Source organism: Anarrhichthys ocellatus, unplaced genomic scaffold, assembly GCF_004355925.1.
Source record: "Anarrhichthys ocellatus isolate YVR2014 unplaced genomic scaffold, GSC_Weel_1.0 scaffold5, whole genome shotgun sequence".
Classification (NCBI taxonomy): Eukaryota; Metazoa; Chordata; class Actinopteri; order Perciformes; family Anarhichadidae; genus Anarrhichthys; species Anarrhichthys ocellatus.
In genome coordinates, this window is record NW_022280035.1 from 90117 (window position 1) to 109654 (window position 19538).

Genomic DNA, 19538 nt, shown 5'->3' on the forward strand with positions numbered 1-19538 from the left:
TGTGTGTGTGTGTGTGTGTGTGTGTGTGTGTGTGTGTGTGTGTGTGTGTGCGCAGGGGGAGAAGGACTGGCAGAAATATGAGACTGCTCGTCGGTTGAAGAAGTGTGTGGATCGCATCCGTACCCAGTATAGAGAGGACTGGAAGTCAAAAGAGATGAGGATCAGGCAGAGAGCGGTGGCTCTTTATTTCATAGACAAGGTGAAGAGAAATACAAAAAAACAACCTAGTTTATTACAAACACCATCTTATCTTTGTGATTCATCTGAAGCACTGGATGGAGAATGAAATCTACCATCATAGTAAAGCTAACCCTCAATGTTACAATGAAATGCTGGAATTTTAAATTCACTACATGTAGCGTCCAAAACCAGCAGCTGAGTTTAAACCTGCAACGCTCGTAGGTGAAAGCAAAAAAAAGGGGTTTATTTTATTCAATTTCCCTCAAACATGTTGGTTGAAAACAAAATCGTTTTCTTCCCAAAAATTCTGCGGTTTATCTCGACACGCTCTAGATAGTTGCAACGGTTAATGCACAACATAATCCACACAACACAGTCTGTGCGGCTCCGCTCTGCTCCCCTCAGGGGGGTCTCCTGGAAGAAGTAGAATATAATAATAGAGGTGCCGTGTGTGGGATTTGGCGCCATCTAGTGGTGAGGTGGCAGATCGCAACCAGGAACACATACTTATTAATAGTATATTCCTTTTCTGCCAATAGATCCCCATAAATGCGACACACTGTTCATTTAATAAGTATGTTTTCTTTAGTTTATAATCTCCTGAGAATTAGAATGGTTGTATTGTCGTTAGCTAAGAAAGAATAGTTTATATCGTTACAGATCCCGAACAAAAAGGGTTTATTTGAACCGAAACACGATCTTTTCCTAAAACCAACAAACAAATGTAAATTCAGCCACAAAGCCCTGAACACAAAACACTGCCATGTGTTTTCATGTTTTTGTTTAGCCTACTGTAGTTCTACATGTTTGGCACATGGGAGAAGTTTCAGTTGGTTGCAATCTACAACCTCACCACTAGATGTCGCCAGAATCCCACACACTTTAACCGAAAGGGCTTTTTACTGTCGGTAAGTTCAGAGAACAACTCCTGAGAAAACTCTCAAGTCTTGATAATACTCACGATGTGTGATCACGTTACTTCTGTAGCTTGCACTGAGGGCGGGTAACGAAAAGGAGGAAGGTGAGACGGCGGACACCGTCGGCTGCTGCTCGCTGCGGGTGGAGCACATCAAGCTGTACCCCAAGATGGACGACCAGGAGTATGTGGTGGAGTTTGACTTCTTGGGAAAGGACTCCATCCGCTACTACAACAAGATCCCCGTGGAGAAGAGGGTAAAAAGGAGAACTTAAAGCACTGTGGTTTAGGGTGGTATTTATGAGGGTGGTGTTGGGTGTGTATTCGACAGATATGTGAATAAAGTGTTAATGAGATAAGAAGTCGCCTCCCTGAGGAGGATGTTTGCACAGACAGGTGATCAGGCACTAAAAGCTTTCCGTCAGCGCTGCCTCGGGGTGGTCTGCTTCCTGCTGTTACCAGAGTACACACACACACACACACACACACACAGACATACACGACACATGTTCTGTTTTCAGTCACAAATTCTTCAACACGCCTGGGCACCGTCTGTTTGGCTACACTTCCTCTCTGCATCCCCACTCACCCAGAGAAGTTCATACAAGAGAGAAATGAACCTGGAATGAACCAGCTGCATGTGTCATCATGAACAGACATGATGTAGCGCCCCCATCTGGCAGACATGTGATTGTACACTCAACACTAAAGTGTTACATGTGAGTGATTTCATGAGTACAGATCTCCACCAGGTGTGTCTGCAATGACCACTGATGTAGTGACTGAATGAATACAACCCACAAAAACACACTTCATTCAAACGTAAAAAAACACAAACGTATAAGAAAACAGAACTAAACTCACCAAGATGGCTGCCGGCGTAGCAGCGATGTACTCAGCAGTGTGTTTACTGAATGAGAGTTTAGCCGTGGACGGACACAGAGATCACATGATCCTCCTTGTGGAGATAATAATGAATCCTTGCTGTTGTTCCGATCAGGTGTTTAAGAACCTCCAGCTGTTTCTGGAGAACAAGCAGCCTGAAGACGACCTCTTCGACAGACTGAATGTAAGAAACACACACACGTGAATATCTGCCTCCGAAGCTTCAGTCTTAAGTGAACTGTTTAAAGCTCTAGTTTTTTTTAACTACACCCTCTCATGCAGACTTCTATCCTGAATAAGCACCTTCAGGAGCTGATGGACGGCCTGACGGCGAAGGTCTTTCGCACCTACAACGCCTCCATCACCCTGCAGCAGCAGCTCAAGGAACTCGCCTGCCGTGAGTTACAGTAGCTTCACTTGAATGACTCTCAACACGGTTAAAACTCGCAATCGCTCTTTATAGTTTAGCACTATTTTTACACATGAAAAATGCTTGTTCTTGCACTTTTCATGAGCTGATAAGATTTGACACAATGTGCTGCATAATTCTCAATATATATACTGTATATATATATATATATATATATTCTTATTCTTTTTAAACTACCTGATGTTATCACATGTATGACAGACACATCAGCATGCATAAAAGTCAACACTAACAGAACAGTGAAGTCTATTCAATAAGTGTAGAATAGATTAAAGGAATCTGGTGTTATCAATAATCATGCTTAAATATACATTATAAATGGAAAGTATCTGTTTGTAGCTAATATCCGACAAGGACAGATAATACAGCAAATCTTGATCTTCTCCCACAAAGGCTTTGTGGTGAAATATTCAACATTGAACATAAACTAATGTATTGTAAAAATGTATTTTTTAAGAATAGACTTATTGTGCCTTTAAATGCATAATAACTGCAAAACTTGGGTGAGTTATTTCAAAAAATGTTAATAATTTTGAACTGCTTCTCCCACCTTGTTGTGTAATTGTTGGGTCTCCAGCTGAGGACAGCCTCCCAGCTAAAGTCCTGTCTTACAACCGGGCCAACCGGGCGGTGGCCATCCTCTGCAACCATCAGAGAGCTCCACCCAAAACATTTGAGAAGTCCATGCAGAACCTTCAGACCAAGGTAAAACCCTGTGCTCCAACTTCTCCTCGGTTTTGTTGTCTCCCCACAAGTGTTGTGGTTCAGGGTACGGTGTGAAGACATTCCCTCTCTAAGTGATGCAGGTTCTCTACTTCACTCACTTTGTTTGCTGTGATTGCAGATTGATGAGAAACAGAATCAGCTGTCTGCAGCCAGGAAGCAGCTGAAGGCTGCCAAGGCTGAACACAAGGCTTCCCATGACGACAAGAGCAAAAGGTAAGAAAGCCGGACCGGACCGCCGTCACAAAAGCAACAAAATGGAGCGTGGCCCTTGACGTAGTCCTGTCGTTGAATAGCGCTGGGAACTGGCTAACAGCCGTCACTAGGTGGAACGGAACAGGGTGAAACAAAAACATGATTGGTTGACGCTTCACTGGAGCGCTGAAAAAAGAAGTTGAGACTCTTTGAACTTTAATTTGTAGAGTGTCACACATGTCACACAGCAACAACAGACGTCAGTTTGTGTAGCATTAAAGCATGGTGGGATTAACGAACTAGCTAGCTGACTCGACAGCTGTTCCATAAATAAAATTCGACAACTTAATGCGTCATCTGCACACTCTTGTCCTAGTGTAGGAAAGCACATTGCTATCGCCATATGAGTGACAACTTTGTTCAGCTCATTTTCTATAACCAGTGTAGCAGTAAAGCATGGTGGGATTAGCAAGCTAGCTAAATAGTCAATCACAGTAAGCCCCGCCCTAAATCATCCCCTGCTTTATGGTCTGTGTGACTCTAAATGGACCATAATGTACTAAATGAACATCATGCTGTATTGAAGAAGACTTGAAACTAGAGATTGAGACCATAAACTCATGTTTACAATGTTTACTGAGGTAATAAATCAAGAGAGAAGTAGAGTCATTTTCTCATAGACTTCTATACAACCAGAGGAGTCGCCCCCTGGTGGACATCAGAGAGAATGCAGCTTTAACACATGAAGCTTTGGTTTCACTCTGCAGAACCGGAGGTCGCCGCCTGGTGTAAACATCGCATTAGTTTTATCTGTACCGACATCAACCTCATAATGTTTAGGACGTGTTTTTCACTCAATATAACTCTTCTTCTGTCTGTCGCTGCGTCTCCCAGGATTGTGGAGTTGAAGCGTAAAGCTGTCCAGAGGATAGAGGAGCAGCTGATGAAGCTCCAGGTTCAGGCCACCGACCGAGAGGAGAACAAGCAGATCGCTCTGGGCACCTCCAAGCTCAACTACCTGGATCCCCGGATCTCTGTCGCATGGTATTTATGTGGCACAGCGGAAGCCGTTTACCTCCGTTCATTCACTGCTAACTATTATTTGATTACAGGTGTTAGGGTGACATTAAACGAGTAAGCCGCCTACTGTTTAATAGGCCAGCTGTCTCTGGGGTGGGGGGTAGGGGGGGTGCACATCTACCTTGATGACAGAAAGGCAGGAAATGCTCTTGCATTGTAGGAAAAGGAGCAGCACAAGCGAAAAAAAAAAGAAAGAAAAAGCTAACGGCTGCAGAAGGAAAATAAGAGGAAGAAAAGCGTGTGAGCGCGAGGAACAATGGGGTTTGTTTCTGAAAAGCCAGGGAGCGTCCCCAAACAGCACTCCTTCCTCCATGTGGGAAGTCAATGAGGAGCTGTCTGTGGCTCAATGGAGGGGGCCACGCCACAGCCAAAAGGGGAGCAGTGCTCGGCCCTCCCTTTTTACTCGTGCCCCCGCGGCTATTTATGGATAGAGCCTCCTCCTCAAAGCACAATGGATTCAGGAATGCTCCGTGTTTTTTGCCCTGATTGTAAGAGTGTAAGGGATGGGGGGTCCCCGCTCGTAGGGCGGTGCATGGGAACCTACATGTACACTGCAGTGCTATGTGTGAATATGTGTGACAGGGATGAAAACATCGAGGTCCAATCGTGTTATTTCTGTCCTGCAGAGAACGGTTTCTGTTGTTAGCTGCTAGCGAGCTACTATTTATGTTAATATGGGACGAAGTCTATTACGTATATGCTATGCACTGTCATCATTATGTATTTGGGGAGTTTACTGTAGAATAATTTATTATATTTATTTAATTGATTGAATGAATACAACCCATTCGGCTATAAATAGTGATACTGATATCACTATTACTGATTACTGATTAAAACACTATTTACATGTCTTAAAAATCTACATTTGAGTAAATATTTTGCAGCCAAATCAAATTCTTTACAGGATATTAAACCTTAGTTTCTTTATAATACATTTAATACTTGACTTGTTTCTTTACAGTGCTTCTATAAAGGTAATAAAGTAGTGAATGAATATGAGATATGAGTTTATAGATAATTACAATCCCACCTGGTCATAGTGGAGGTTTATGGTGTTTTAAACCTACTGTCTATGTTCATGTCTCTGAGTTACACTCGTCGTCTTTTTGATTCCTCACAGCTCACGTTGTTTGTTCGTCCTCTGGTGTTTCAGAGAACAATGCAACGAACAGCGCAGAGAGTATAAACGCCTCCGTTCATGCTCGGAGCTCGCGTACTGTCTGCGGAGGCTAACGCGAGTTTAAACAAATCTTAAGGCGTCGTAAAAGACATTTCATTCAAATTCAAAAACAAGCGGTGAAGTCATCGTCGGGGTAAAAAACATTTCGTACAATCTTGTAGCCAAAAACCAAATTAAACTGCAGCGGCTGAGTGGTGGCGAGGTACTCAGCAGCGTGTGTACTGGTAGTTAGACTAATATAGCAATACATAGTGGACTCTTCCCCAGTTCAATAATAACAAGCAGGAACAAGCCATGCTCACTGATGATGTACCGACATTAAGAATGCACACAAAACAAATCGTTTGAGATTTTCTGTCACTTCTTCCTTGAACTTCCTGAATAGTGAACAGTGAATAGTGAGCAGATGAGTTGTTTTTTTTCGTCCCTCCTCTCCAGGTGCAAGAAATGGGTCGTTCCCATTGAGAAGATCTACAACAAGACCCAGAGGGAGAAGTTTGCCTGGGCGATAGACATGGCAGAGAAGGACTACGAGTTTTAAACACACTTTGACGTTTTATCTTTTCAAAACACGCCTTTGATTGTAGAGGTTTGTAGTCGATGTCAAATGATCCCACAGTGTGTGGTCACGGCACGACTGTTGGAGCTGTGACATCAGTATATATATATATATATATATATATATATATACAGGTATATATATGTGTGTATATATATATATATATATATATATGTGTATATATACACACATATGGATTGGCTGTGAATATAGGAACGAAGCTGCCAATGGGCGACTCTCTTAAAATAAATGACAGTAGTGTGTATGTAGCTGCGGCTATCTGCCCACCATTAAAACACCGATGAACACGTTAGTATTATCTTTAGTCACGACACGACTGTACTGAGATGTGTAAGCCATCAGACTTTGCTGAGACGTTCTATATTCTCATAGAATAATGAATTAATAAATGTTTGTACGGGGAGGCTGCGAGGAGCAACACGAGAGAGATAATAGGATGAATTTCAATTTGTGGAATTGTGTGAACGATTGGTACAATAAAATGACAGACTGGTGGCCGTGTGAAGTATAGAAAACCCCACTAGCACTAAGTTCATGTAATTATTAGCACACAGAATGTCATCTTTTTCATTTAGTTTGGTTTGCTGTTTTATTTCAGGGATGTACATATTTATTTGTCATTTTTAAGTAACTATGATTCAGCGTTTTATAAAGCAATGTGTGCTGTATGCATCGTCAACAAGAAGCTCTTCATTGCTTATATGCAACTCGTGTGTGTGTGTGTGTGTGTGTGTGTGTGTGTGTGTGTGTGTGTGTGTCCACAGATTTACAGTCGTAACAATCCTCTCGTGTTTTACTTGAAACAGCTCAAGTACGACATTGTGTTGTCGTGTTTTCGTGTTTTCGTGTACCGGAGCTGAGAGAGACTGTTCCTTCACATGGTTTTCTAAGAGGGACGTGGATTTAAAAACAGAAGGATCACAGAGGAGGTCCATCATTGTAGTGTTTGTATCGCTGTGAATAAGCAGAAAAGTGTGCTTCTTAAGGTTTTCCAAATGTGAATGGATATTATAACTTTTGTCATTAATATTTTGTGCTATTTGGTCATTTATCACACAACTCTGGATTGGTTGAATGCTTGTTGTTTTGAGCTTTGTAGTTTTCAGAATAAAACATCGATCTTTTCCTTTTTGTTTTTATTATGTGTGTAAAAAGGGATTAAATCAAGCCGATCCACTGAGTATACAAAGAGAAACACAATCCTGTCAGAGATGTAATCAACTGATCGGTCAGGTCAGAGGTCATAGTTCAATTACCAATAATCAAAAACAATTGATTTCCTGATATAGTTTCTATTGTCGTTGTTTTTGTTGACAGAAGAGACATTTGTCAATTATAAGAACAAAACTTCACCTTTTATTGGTAATTATAATAATAATACAGCTAATTATGAAGTACAGTATAAGGTCTGTCTCTTTAAGAGGCCGGTAACAGGCGCTCCTACTGGAGGCACAAGCTGCGTCAAGCTAACGAGAGAACCGCAGCATTACCGGAAGTAGGGGAATTATGCCAAAATAAATCAAATAAATGCATAAAGGTAAAGAATGGCGTATTTTAAAGGCCAATCCAAGGAATATATATATATATGTATGTATATCTACATATGTATGTAGATATACATATGTATATGTATGTATGTATATGTATGTGTGTATATATATATGTATGTGTGTATATACATATATGTGTGTATATATGTACATATATGTATATATATGTATGTATATATGTATGTATGTATATATGTATGTATATGTATATATATATATACATATATATATACATACACATATACATATATATGTATATATGTATATGTATATATATATATAGATATATAGATAGATATAGATATATAGATATATATATATATATCTATATATCTATATATATATATATAGATATATATATATATCTAGATAGATAGATATAGATATAGATAGATATATATAGATAGATATTGTTTCCATAATAAAAGTTATTGAGGGAAACATCAGATCATGAAAACACAAATCTTTCTAATAAATGAAGAAAGTTGTTTGTGGTCCTTTTGTTGTTCAGTCTACAATGAACATTTATTTAAACCAGATGTTGAATCATAAACGAATCAAATATAAAGCTTGAGTTTAATCTGTGATCTGTCTTCACTGTTTACATGTTGAACAAAATCTCATCAGTCCGATCGGCTGCAGCGTCCAATCACATGACAGATGAACAATGAGGGGGCGTGTCGGCCGTTAAAACACTTCCTGGAAGTCTGTTCTCGTGAGTCCTCCCTCATGGCTCCTCAAAGGTCCCTCCTCCCTCCTCGATCCTCGCTCCTCCGAGCTACATTAGAGACACATTCCCCTTTAAGCAGCAGAAAATGGAAATACTAACAAGTCAAGTGTCTCAAATTGTATTCTGGAGAGAGTTCTTGGTTTACTTCATATTCGTCCCCACCACCATCTGCGTCTCCTCCAAAAAAACAGTGCAACAAGTTCTTTGACTTCGAATTTTATTGTGAAAACCCGCAGCGGAAGTGTGTTTTTTTCTGACTCTGGCACACGATTGATGCTGATGGTGGTCGGCTGTGTGAAGGGGGGGGGGAGGGGGGAAGGGCCTACTCGAGCTGGAGCCGAGAGAGCGGACAAACTTGCGTAGTCTTCACCACGGTTGTCTCTGCCTGTCTCTCTCTCTCTATGGACGGCCAGAGGACAGGGGAGGAAACGGGGATCGTCGGGACCGGAGCGGTTTTCCAGGACCTAGCGATGATTTAATCACAGAGGAGGAGACAGAAACCCGGGGGTTTGTGGGGAAAAAAAGGGAGAAAGGGGAGCGCGAGAGGAGAGCCGTTGGAGCAGCAGCCGTTGGAGATGTGCGGTCGAGGCCGAGATTGCGGCGGTAGGTAACGAACAGCACAGCCGACGTGTTGTTGATTTTTCTTACCCCCCCTAGTTGAATCCTTCTCCGGACGTTAGGCAGAAAAGAGACGGAGAGAGAAAAGAGGCAGAGTATATCTACCGACACCTGAGCTTCATAGTCACCCCTTCTTTCTTCCTCAGGAGTTAAAACCAGCTCCTGATTCTTGCTTTTTTGGCCCAGCGACATGCTAACACACACATACACACACATTAACACACCGACACACGCACACACTCTCCTGTCCTTCGTTTTCCCAGTAACGTGACGCCTCTAAGTATCCACACTTAGTGGATGAAGGGCAGCAGGTTACAGGCCTGTTAACATCAGATTAAACTAGATTTAAAGGTAAAAACCTTCATCAACATGTCTTCTTCTTCTTCTTCTTCTTCTTCAGACGCTTTACGGCTGCAGCATCACTGCCCTGATAAATAATATCACAGTTTGTCCCATGTCCCACGGAGACACATCAATAGCTCCCATGAGATGCTGAAGTGTTTTATCTATTTGTGATTGATTATGATTATAATGGAGCATTCTGCATTATGTAGCATGTATAAGTACCACATTATGTTGGTATGTAATGTTGGTACATTTCATATGAAATCAGTCCATATTTCTGCAAGATATAATATTCAAACTTTTATGTCCATAAACAAAGCATACAATATTTTTTGCAATATTTAGTTACTTTTTAAATGTAACGACGGTGTTGTATTCCTTGTAGCGTTCAGGGATTCGTGTAACATGTTACTGTTGAAGTAAAACAAAGTCAAGTTTACTAAAAATAATTTTTGGTTGAATAAGAGTTCATAAATGGCTTTAATACGTCAACATATGGGTAGAGTAAATAAACAATATTTGAACAAAATGTGTTTAAAACAGGAAGATTAGAGCCGTTAATAGATTTCTTTGATGCTGAAGAAGAAACTATTTTGAACGTATCTGCATGAATCTCAACGTGTAGAACACATGGACGCACAGCGACGCACTAGAAGTTGCTGAGTTGTTGTTTCATGCCCCCCCCCGTAGGTATCCCTGTCTAGGCCTGCACTGAGCAGATTGTTCTGAGAGGAAACGGACAACAAACAGGGGAAGTGAACATGGCCGGGACCTCGAGCTTCTTTTCCAACGGGCCCGTCCCGTGGACGGACAACGACGCGGAGATGAACAACCTGTACCGGGACCTGGAGCTGGGGACGGTGCTCACGCTCTTCTACTCCAAGAAGTCCCAGCGGCCCGAGAGACGGACGTTTCAAGTCAAGCTGGAGACCAGGACTATTATCTGGACCCGGGGCACGGATAAGATCGAGGGAGAGAGTGAGTAGAGCGCAGTCGGTTCTGGTTGAAAGTGTGGTCAGCTCCCTGAATGCCAAATGACACGATGGTGTTGTGAGTTTGTTTAAGATTGAAGAAGTCAATCCTAAACACTTTCAGATCCTTAAGACGGTGTTAGTGAAACTACATATTAAGATATCATCCACTAAACGCGGTGACATCGGACGATATTTACATGCAAGAAAATCTACAGAAACAAGGATTAGTGACGTGGGAGTGAAAGGGAAACGGGTTAATGTTTCATTTTATTCAGATTAAAACACACTTTTTCTACATATTACTACAAAGGAAGTCCAGAGTCAATATTCCATCCGTTTCTTCAGCTCTGATGAGTTCCGTCTCGGTTTGTTCTGAGACTTTGAGGGGCATAAAAGCTTAATTATTTTGAATAAAACGTACGTAGTCTCGGTGGATATTCGGGAACTAGCGTTAGATACAATCCAGAGTGGACGACAGGAACAACGTGGCATTCCTGGATCTCTCTTGTTGCATTCTTTTTGTTGTAGTTTAGCAGGAAGCTGGAGATTCAGGTGAATGTTTTCCACAGACCGGCCTTCGGCGAGCCGGTGCGTGTGTCTGGTAGCAGGATGCCGTGTGCACAGCTGCACTCTGCTCCGGATGCAGCGAGAAGAGCGCACAGAAAACAAGAAGACGCTGTAGCTGTGTCTTTGTCTTTGTTGTGTTTCTGTATCAGACATGAGCTCACAGCTGACATCTGATGCTCCTGGTGAGGGGGAATTGTCCGAGACGCCTCATTAACGTACAGAAATAGAACACGAGGGCTTGGACGTGTTTTACTGGAAGCATGTGATTGTTTGGCCTCCTCGATGGCGGTGAGATGTCCATTATCTGGGCAAACAGCACTCTGCTTTGATGCTAAATGTAAAACCATGAGAAGCGTACATTTTCTTTTGGTGATCTTGCCTTTTAATATTGCTGTGTTCGGTGCACATGAAACACAAACGTGATGCGGGTCTGGGTAGAGGCAGCAGGATGTGGTCTCGATGAAGAAGACTGGCTCCATGTGTAACGGCATCATAAAGGTTTAGATGCTCCACATGAACAATCGGTCTCAAGTGAAACTCTGCGTTACGCTGCACGTTGAGTGAGAAGTGTGTTTCCATGCTGCAGAGACTTCACATGTAGTCAGAGTATCTTTACAAATCATCAAACACACAACTTTGTTACTGACAACAAGGCAACAGAATCATGAGTCAGCATCGTGTGTTCGACTGTGCTGCGTGAGACAGTTTTCTAGGTTTTTGTTTTATGAATGAGCTCATTGGAGCTGGATATAACAGCACCAACGTACTGATCACTTTATTGTGAGTTAAAGCTGCATTCTCTCTAGTGTCCACCAGGGGGCGACTCCTCTGGTTGTATAGAAGTCTATGAGAAAATGACTCTACTTCTCTCTTGATTTATTACCTCAGTAAACATTGTAAACATGAGTTTATGGTCTCAATCTCTAGTTTCAAGTCTTCTTCAACACAGCATGATGTTCATTTAGTACATTATGGTCCATTTAGAGTCACACAGACCATAAAGCAGGGGATGCTTTAGGGCGGGGCTACACAGTGATTGTCAGGTCTCTACGTCACTCCTCGTCTAGTTTGACTTGAAAGTTTTTTGTTAATTTGTGATGACGTTAGTCTCCAGAGTAGCCATTTTATTCTAAAACCTGATGTCACTGAATAAAATGACGTGTTGTGACCTCTGTGATATTTACAGCCTCATGAAACTTTACAACCACAAACTAGAGACTGAGAGCATTCAGAGGGTGTGCGGGTGCACTATGTTTATGAACTATAAAGAGGTTTCTGAGCAGTTAACACAACAGAAGGGCTCACCACCCAATCCCAGAAACATGATGTTCTTGCAGAAATCTCGGTTTCAGTGTATATGTTGGCTGATTTTAAAGGTATTGCGACACATACATGTTAGAATCGGTGTGATCTGTGACAGTTCGTCCACTCGAGAGTGCTGACGAGTGTTTTATTCTTCTATAAAATGTCCCGCTCAGGACATAAGTTCTAAGGACGGTGCAAACACACATCATAACTCTAATGCTTGATAGTTGTTCTGGCTTTAATCGGAGCTGAAGCATTCATTGAATCGATGAATTGATTTGTCGGTCGATAGCTCGGTCATTTTTAATAATCGTATCTTCTCAGTTGTGAGTATTTGCTGCGTTTCTGTGTTTCTTATGATTGTAAACTGAACATCTTTCTGTTTGTTTCACAACGAGACTTTTGAAACTGTGGCAGTGGGGTGAACGTTTGAACGTTCACCCCACTGCCAACCTCTCTGAAGACTAAATGACCATCTATAAGTCATCTATAAGGAGATGATCGTTAGCTGCACTGAGGTGTGTTTAAGTTCAGAGAATCTGCGTCGTTGCAGAATTAGTTCCCCGTTTATTAATATGTTAAATATCGTCGGCTGTTTCCTGGAAAACCTCTTTTAGAGGATGAACGAACCGAAACAATGAAGACAATCTTCACGTAGTTTCTGTCTCTTCAGTAAAGTCGATGTGGATGGAATCACCTGCACACGTCTGTCATCTCTCTGAGCGGCTTTTTCCACACACACGCACACACGCACACGCACACGCACACGCTGCTCTCTCTTCAGTCGCGTGTTTATGTGTGAGAAACGTATCAATGGATCGTTGGACTTCAGGAGGACACTTGTGGGAAAGGAGTGCGTTGTCACAGTGGAGCAGCCTCGGTGTCGCTGCGTGACGGTCCTCAGTCAGACGGGGAACGTCTCTGCTCGACGTGATCCAGCGTCGATCAGAGGAGCTGATATGGATCAGCTGATGTGTGAGGAACACGCTCACGCTCTTCTGCTGCACAGCAACTCTGAACAACTTCAACCGATGCAGCCGTCAGTCACAAAATACAGGAATATCTGGTTCTTATGTATTCTGTGGTTAAACTTGAAGTTCATGCTTTCGTCTGTAACATGTGTGAAAACAGTGAAAGGTGCGCGCTGTGTTTTCAAAAGGCCCAAAATGATTTATTTAAATACATTTTTTTTTGTCTGTCCAAAACCCCAAAACATTCAGTTTACAATCAGTTATAACAAGAGAAAAACAGCAAATCATCACATTTGAAAGGCTTTCACAAGTTTGTAATTTCTGCTTCTTATAGAAAAGGTTAATTTTCCTTCCTCTGCTTCACACCGCTGCTGTTGAGATGCATGCATCTGATTGGTCGTGTGATGAGCGTTCTGCTGCTCCGTCTGAAGCTCAAACTGTAGAGTAGTTCTAGAAGCTGGCGTCAAATGTTTAGTGTGTAATCTCGTTAACGTCTTCTCTGATCCGATAGTTACTGTTTGAATCAAGATTCAGACAATTTTAGACGTTTTAGTGGCAGCAAGTAATAATTGTTTTCATTACCGATTTATCCTTTTGATTATACTTTTGATCAATCAGTCGTTTAGTTTGTAGAATACGGTTTAAAATCTCCATCACAGCTCAACGTGACCTAAAGCCTGAAGCCCAAAAGGTTTTCATTTGAGTTATTTACATTAATGTAAAAAGCAGCAAATCCTCACATTTTAGGCACATAATACTGAGTAATACCAATATTCTACATGGCAGCATTAACATTTATCTTCTAGAACTCGTCTTCTTTCAGACTAGTGAATAGAAAACATTTATTTTACTTCTTTCTCTGTTTACGTCCGTAGATTTCTACTAAAATCACCAAAAGTTACCATTACATAATGCCACATTTACATATTTAAACATCACATTTCAGAAAACTTGTAACTCAAATAATAATCCTCTTAATGTGAGTAATGAACTGGTGAAGTTCATGTTGATATCTATGAGTTCATTATGTTTCCCTGTTCACCTGTAGAGTCTCCCGTTGGATGAAAGTGTTTTGTAGAAAAGCTCCTCAAAGTACAGCATCAATGAGTCAGATTCCTGTGATTGGATACGAGGTATTATTTGACGAGGTGAGAGGAGGGATAGAAAGAGGACGGATGGAGGAAGTGTGTGAGCGCGCAGCAGGATGCCTCCTCCCCTCTCCTCCCGGTAAGGTGACACCTCTGGCCATCGCTGTGTTTCCTGCATCTGTCTGAGGCTGCCTCCAAAATATTGTGACAAGAAGATCAACCTGTCGGAGCCGGACCTGAAGTCCGACTTCTCGACATGATGTACGATCAGAGAGCGCAGCGTGGTGACCGCTTCTTTTTAACTGTTTCTGTGTTCTTGCACTTGAGAACCAGAACACGCTCACCGATACGTGAGCACAGATGTGGTGTGTAGGCGACAAAAAAAAAAAAGCACAGGATGTGTGGTTCAGGGGCAGGAAGAGGTGTGTGTGTGTGTGTGTGTGCATGTGCACTGTAGGTCTTTAACTGCTGCTAATACAACACTAGCACAAACTATTGCTGTGAGACAGATTGGAGCTCAGTAGGCAGTGTTGTTGAGTCACGTATCACTTGTTATATTCCCCGTCTCGTGCCCTTTGTATAATATAACCGCTCCAAGTGTTGTTAAAGTCACACAGGTACACAAACACAACACATGCACCATGTGTTTAGCTCTCCGTCGTACAGACCCGACCCGTCCCACCACAGACCGGTCTCTGTCTCCCAGTCTGAGATTAGCAGTCGGTGGTTTTGGTTGATTTCAGTGGTGAAAGACAAATTAAGGTTCATTTGTGGGCAGTGAACTTCACCATCGTCTACATTTTTAATATCTATATCTCACGGTGTGTGTTGTCTTCAGCTGAAGTGTACTTGTGGTTCAGGCCTCAGCTCACTGTTTCATGTGGTCGGGGGGGTTTGTAGTACCTGCTGTGTGTTTGTCTCTCTGCTGGAAGGTTAAAGAAATCACATTTATTAAATCAAATTATGAAACACTTTCCACAAGCACTTGAGGCTAATGTAATGTTATTATTTACAGATTTAGAGGATATTTTGGGTTATTTTTGCTAAATTCTGTCACCCAAATAAATGTTTCTAATTGTGACAAAAGTCTGATTAAAGCATCATTATTATTATTCTGTGTATTGAACTTTAGATTAGTTTTTACGTTGGATTTTGCATACTGGGTCATAAAGTCCTACTGTTGTGATTTTTAATTAAATCCACATTAACCAGCGACAGTCTGGACGTGCAATGAAATGTGTTTGTCTAACTTGTCCTGTCTCTGTGTGTGTGTGTGTGTGTGTGTCTGTGTGTGTGTCTGTGTGTCTGTCTCCAGTTGACATCCGTGAGATCAAAGAGATCCGTCCTGGACAGAAGTCACGTGACTTCGAGCGTTACGTGGAGGACTCGGCGACGAGGCTGGAGCAGGCTCACTGCTTCGTCATCCTGTACGGCACCGAGTTTCGCCTCAAGTCCCTGAGCCTGGCAGGTAACCGCAGACACGTTCGGATACAAGGAGTGACGGTTGTTCTTCACGTGTACATATATGACAGTAAATTACATATATTAAGCTTGGCCATTCCTTCACTATTATTTAACATCTCGTAACATCACCACGTGTCCTTCAGACCACTGATACAAAAACCCCAAAACAGAGAGACAACATCTGTGTTGTGTTGGTTCCTCCTCAGCTACGTCGGATGAGGAGATGACCATGTGGGTGAAAGGGTTGAACTCTCTGGTGGTCGACACACTGAAGTCTCCGACGCCGCTCCAGATAGAGAGGTAAACATTACATCATCACAATGATACGTTTTAAAAGCAGAACATCTCTTAACTCTCTCTTTTATTCGATCAGGTGGTTGCGTAAGCAGTTCTACGCCGTTGATCGCAACAGAGAAGACCGGTGAGTTCCTGACATCAGCCTCACAGGAAGTCCTGTCATTCTGTTGTTTTGGGTGCACCAGTTTGTGTAACATCCAGGCTGGTAGAGAGCTCTGGTGGAGGTGTAGCGGAGGAACTAACCTCTCAGGCACACGCACACACTCACACACACACACACACACACACACAACCACACCAGCACTCGCACACAACCACACCAGCACTCACACATGCACACAACCACACCAGCACTCACACACGCACACAACCACACCAGCACTCACACACACACACACAACCACACCAGCACTCACACACACACACACCAGCACTCACACACACACACACACACACACACACACACACACAACCACACCAGCACTCACACACACACACACCAGCACTCACACACACACACAACCACACCAGCACTCACACACACACACACCAGCACCCTCTTCCTGCAGCAGGAAACAGACTGCAGAGGATGGAGGAGACGTACAGCGATGTTTGTCTGTGACATCCAGAGAGAGACGGAGAGAGAGAGGATGAGACAGACAGACAGACACTTACGCTGTGTTGTAACAAAGAGCTCACGTGTGGGCGACTGTGGCTCAGTGGATAGCAGGGCCGTCTTTCAATCAGAGGGTCGGTGGTTCAAGCTCCGGCTCTGCTAGTCGCATGTCGATGTGTCCTTGAGCAAGACACTTAACCCCAAAAATTGCTCCCGGTGTATAATGTGATAGACTCTGAATTGTAAGTCGCTTTGGATAAAAGCGTCTGCTAAATGACTGTAATGTGTGTTTGAGAGGTTTTTGTAGGTTGTATGTTAAGATTATTAAAAACTCACCAGAACTGTGTTTATTAGAAGCTTTTATTCACGTTTGAATGTGTTGAATGTGTTTTAGGATATCCTGCAAGGATCTGAAGAGCATGCTGAGCCAGGTCAACTACAGGGTGCCCAACATGAGGTTCCTCCGAGAGAAACTTCCGGTAAACCACCTCCGACTCATCACACAACCCCACCCCACACACACACACACACACACACACACACACACACACGAGGAGAGCTAACGTCTGTGATTGTCTTATAGGACTCAGAGTTGAGGAACGGAGACGTGTCCTTCAGCCAGTTCGCTCAGCTCTACCGCAGCCTCATGTTTGATGCTCAGAAAAACGTAAGTGCAAATCATTTTTCGTGTATCCCAGCACTCTCACCCCCCCCCCCCCCCCCCCCCCCCGTCTGATGCCCGGCCAAAGAACCCTTCCTCCCCCATCTGTCTGTTCTCAAATGGCTGCCAGATCAATATGGACCAGTTAAAAACCCACCAAACCCCCCTGGTGGAGGCCATTAGGACACACTCACGTGGATGAGGAGGCCGGCCGGCTGCCTGGGGTCGGATTAAATGAATGACCTCAGTGCCCCCCCCCCCCCCCCCCCCACAGGATGTCTATCTACATCACTGCCACTATACAAACTGAAAGGACAGCGCTTTCATTAAGTAACTCAAATGTTTCCCTTTCTTTCAGATGGAGATCCCGTTAATTCAGAGGTACGTTAAACACAACACACACACACACACACACACACACACACGCACACACACACAGTGAATCTCTCTGCAGTCAGTTTTACACACAACCTTTCACCCAAAACAAACTATTTCCAGGGAAAATGTGAACGTTCGAGGCATAAATCAAAGGACAAAATAAAGATACCGCTACAGAAAGACGTACATTCTCACTCCCCAAGAGTCTAGAATCCGTCTCAACGTAATAGAATGACTTTGAAAACGCCAAATTATCTGCTTTAACAAATTGCGTTTGCTTATAAAATGACGAGATCACAAGTGTAACCCAGAGATTCGCTGATAGACTGTCGGTGTGACCGGCAACACACCATAAAGCAACCTCCACAATGACGCGGAGGGATTCAACTCTCTCTGAACTCATATTCATGGACCACTTTATTACCTTTGTGCAAGTGTTAAAGTATTAAATGTATTATGAAGAGACAACGGTTGAATGCATTTTATTTAACCAGACACATTCTTCTTTACAATGACACCGTTCTTTTGTCTTAATAATAATTAATAGCATCAAACGATACACTCGGTTTATGCTTATTTCTGCTCGTTGCATTACGTGTTGCTCGTAATATTCACAATGTGTTTTAACTGGAGCTGGAGTTGCACTTTAAAAAGAAATCCCTCCTCTGTGTGCGTCACACATGTGTTTACTGAGATGAAACGTTACTTTCAGGTTCATTGACAGACCAGAACAGAAGATCTCCCTCGACGACTTCAAGGGCTTCCTCCTGGAGTCCCAGCAGGTAATACCTCCGGCTCTCTGGACAGATATTCTGCTGCACATCTGGTTCATTCTCACAACCTCACACACATCTGTGTCTGTATGCAAATCCAGGAGTTGTGGGCCGCCGACAACGACAAAGTTCAGGAGTTTATGTTCGGGTACCTGAAAGACCCGCTGAGAGAAGTGGAGCAGCCTTATTTCCACCAGGACGAGGTACTCTCTCGCTCTCTTTTTCTGGGTCTTTTGCTCACCAATGGAAAAAGACAAAGGTGTTGTTTTCCGATGTGCCCCCCCGTGTTGTTGGCGTGGGTGGCAGATGCTCGGATATTGACCTGGATAGCCGAGATCTGGGCCTGAAGCGCCTCCTCCCACACGGAGAGGAAAGGTTGCTCTTTGCTCTTTGTGGTCGCCATGAAGCTGCGGTTCACTGCAGAGAAGAGGAAGCTGGTGCCCTAGGTTATATATATTGTGTGAGAGAAGCATTGGTCACACTGAGAGTAACACCTGAAGAAGAAAAACAGTTCGTAAGAGGAATATTATTTTATTGTTGACCCACTTTGGGAAGTCTGTTAAAGGGCAGAGTTCAGGGTGAAGTATGAAGCCGAGCTTCCGGGGATCCAGTCCTGCATGTGTCCACCAGACACCTGATATCTTATCATATGGTTCTCCTGGTATTTAGCACTTGCATGTGTAAAATTGTTTGCGATCTCTGCTGTGATATCTTGTTATAGTTCAGGTGGATTCATGTGATGTTGAAGTCAAGACCACCTGCACCGAGACCAGAGTGAATCGAGACTAACATAAGACCAGACCAGTCTGAGTCCCACACTACATGATGATAAAATGTGGAACATGTAAAAATAACCCCTCCCCAAATTGATCTGAAAGATCCACATAATCCATAAAAACACGCACAGAATGCTGGGAGTTCATTAGACTCTGTGAACGTGTGCAGGAGTTGAATTCATCAAAATCAATGTTCCTTATTTCTCAGAATGTTTCTACACTTAATCTCCCGTATGAGTGTAATAATAAAAAG

The 19538-nt window shown here is 42.8% G+C and overlaps 2 protein-coding genes across 3 annotated transcripts in view; both read left to right on the forward strand.

The window, feature by feature from the left end:
• The window catches only part of top1b (DNA topoisomerase Ib), a 22721-nt gene extending 7956 nt beyond the window's left edge, over window positions 1-14765 (forward strand). The window contains exons 14-22 of one of the 2 annotated variants that reach the window (XR_004212698.1): window positions 56-199; window positions 1168-1353; window positions 2097-2165; window positions 2264-2378; window positions 2989-3116; window positions 3256-3350; window positions 4224-4373; window positions 6031-6928; window positions 14743-14765. Coding sequence is in view for 1 of the 2 variants with exons in the window: in XM_031844575.1 (XP_031700435.1) it covers window positions 56-199; window positions 1168-1353; window positions 2097-2165; window positions 2264-2378; window positions 2989-3116; window positions 3256-3350; window positions 4224-4373; window positions 6031-6133 (990 nt within the window). In the remaining variant the exon portion in view is untranslated. Of the gene's footprint in view, window positions 1-55; window positions 200-1167; window positions 1354-2096; window positions 2166-2263; window positions 2379-2988; window positions 3117-3255; window positions 3351-4223; window positions 4374-6030; window positions 7698-14742 lie in introns of those variants that run through there. The other variant, XM_031844575.1, reaches the window with a different exon arrangement.
• The window catches only part of plcg1 (phospholipase C, gamma 1), a 20829-nt gene continuing 10054 nt past the window's right edge, over window positions 8764-19538 (forward strand). Inside the window, exons 1-10 of the mRNA XM_031844574.1 lie at window positions 8764-9055; window positions 10106-10393; window positions 15636-15788; window positions 15991-16084; window positions 16158-16205; window positions 17092-17176; window positions 17281-17364; window positions 17717-17739; window positions 18449-18518; window positions 18611-18712. Of these exons, the coding sequence (XP_031700434.1) occupies window positions 10177-10393; window positions 15636-15788; window positions 15991-16084; window positions 16158-16205; window positions 17092-17176; window positions 17281-17364; window positions 17717-17739; window positions 18449-18518; window positions 18611-18712 (876 nt within the window). The 5' untranslated portion in view covers window positions 8764-9055; window positions 10106-10176. The remainder of the gene's footprint in view (window positions 9056-10105; window positions 10394-15635; window positions 15789-15990; window positions 16085-16157; window positions 16206-17091; window positions 17177-17280; window positions 17365-17716; window positions 17740-18448; window positions 18519-18610; window positions 18713-19538) is intronic.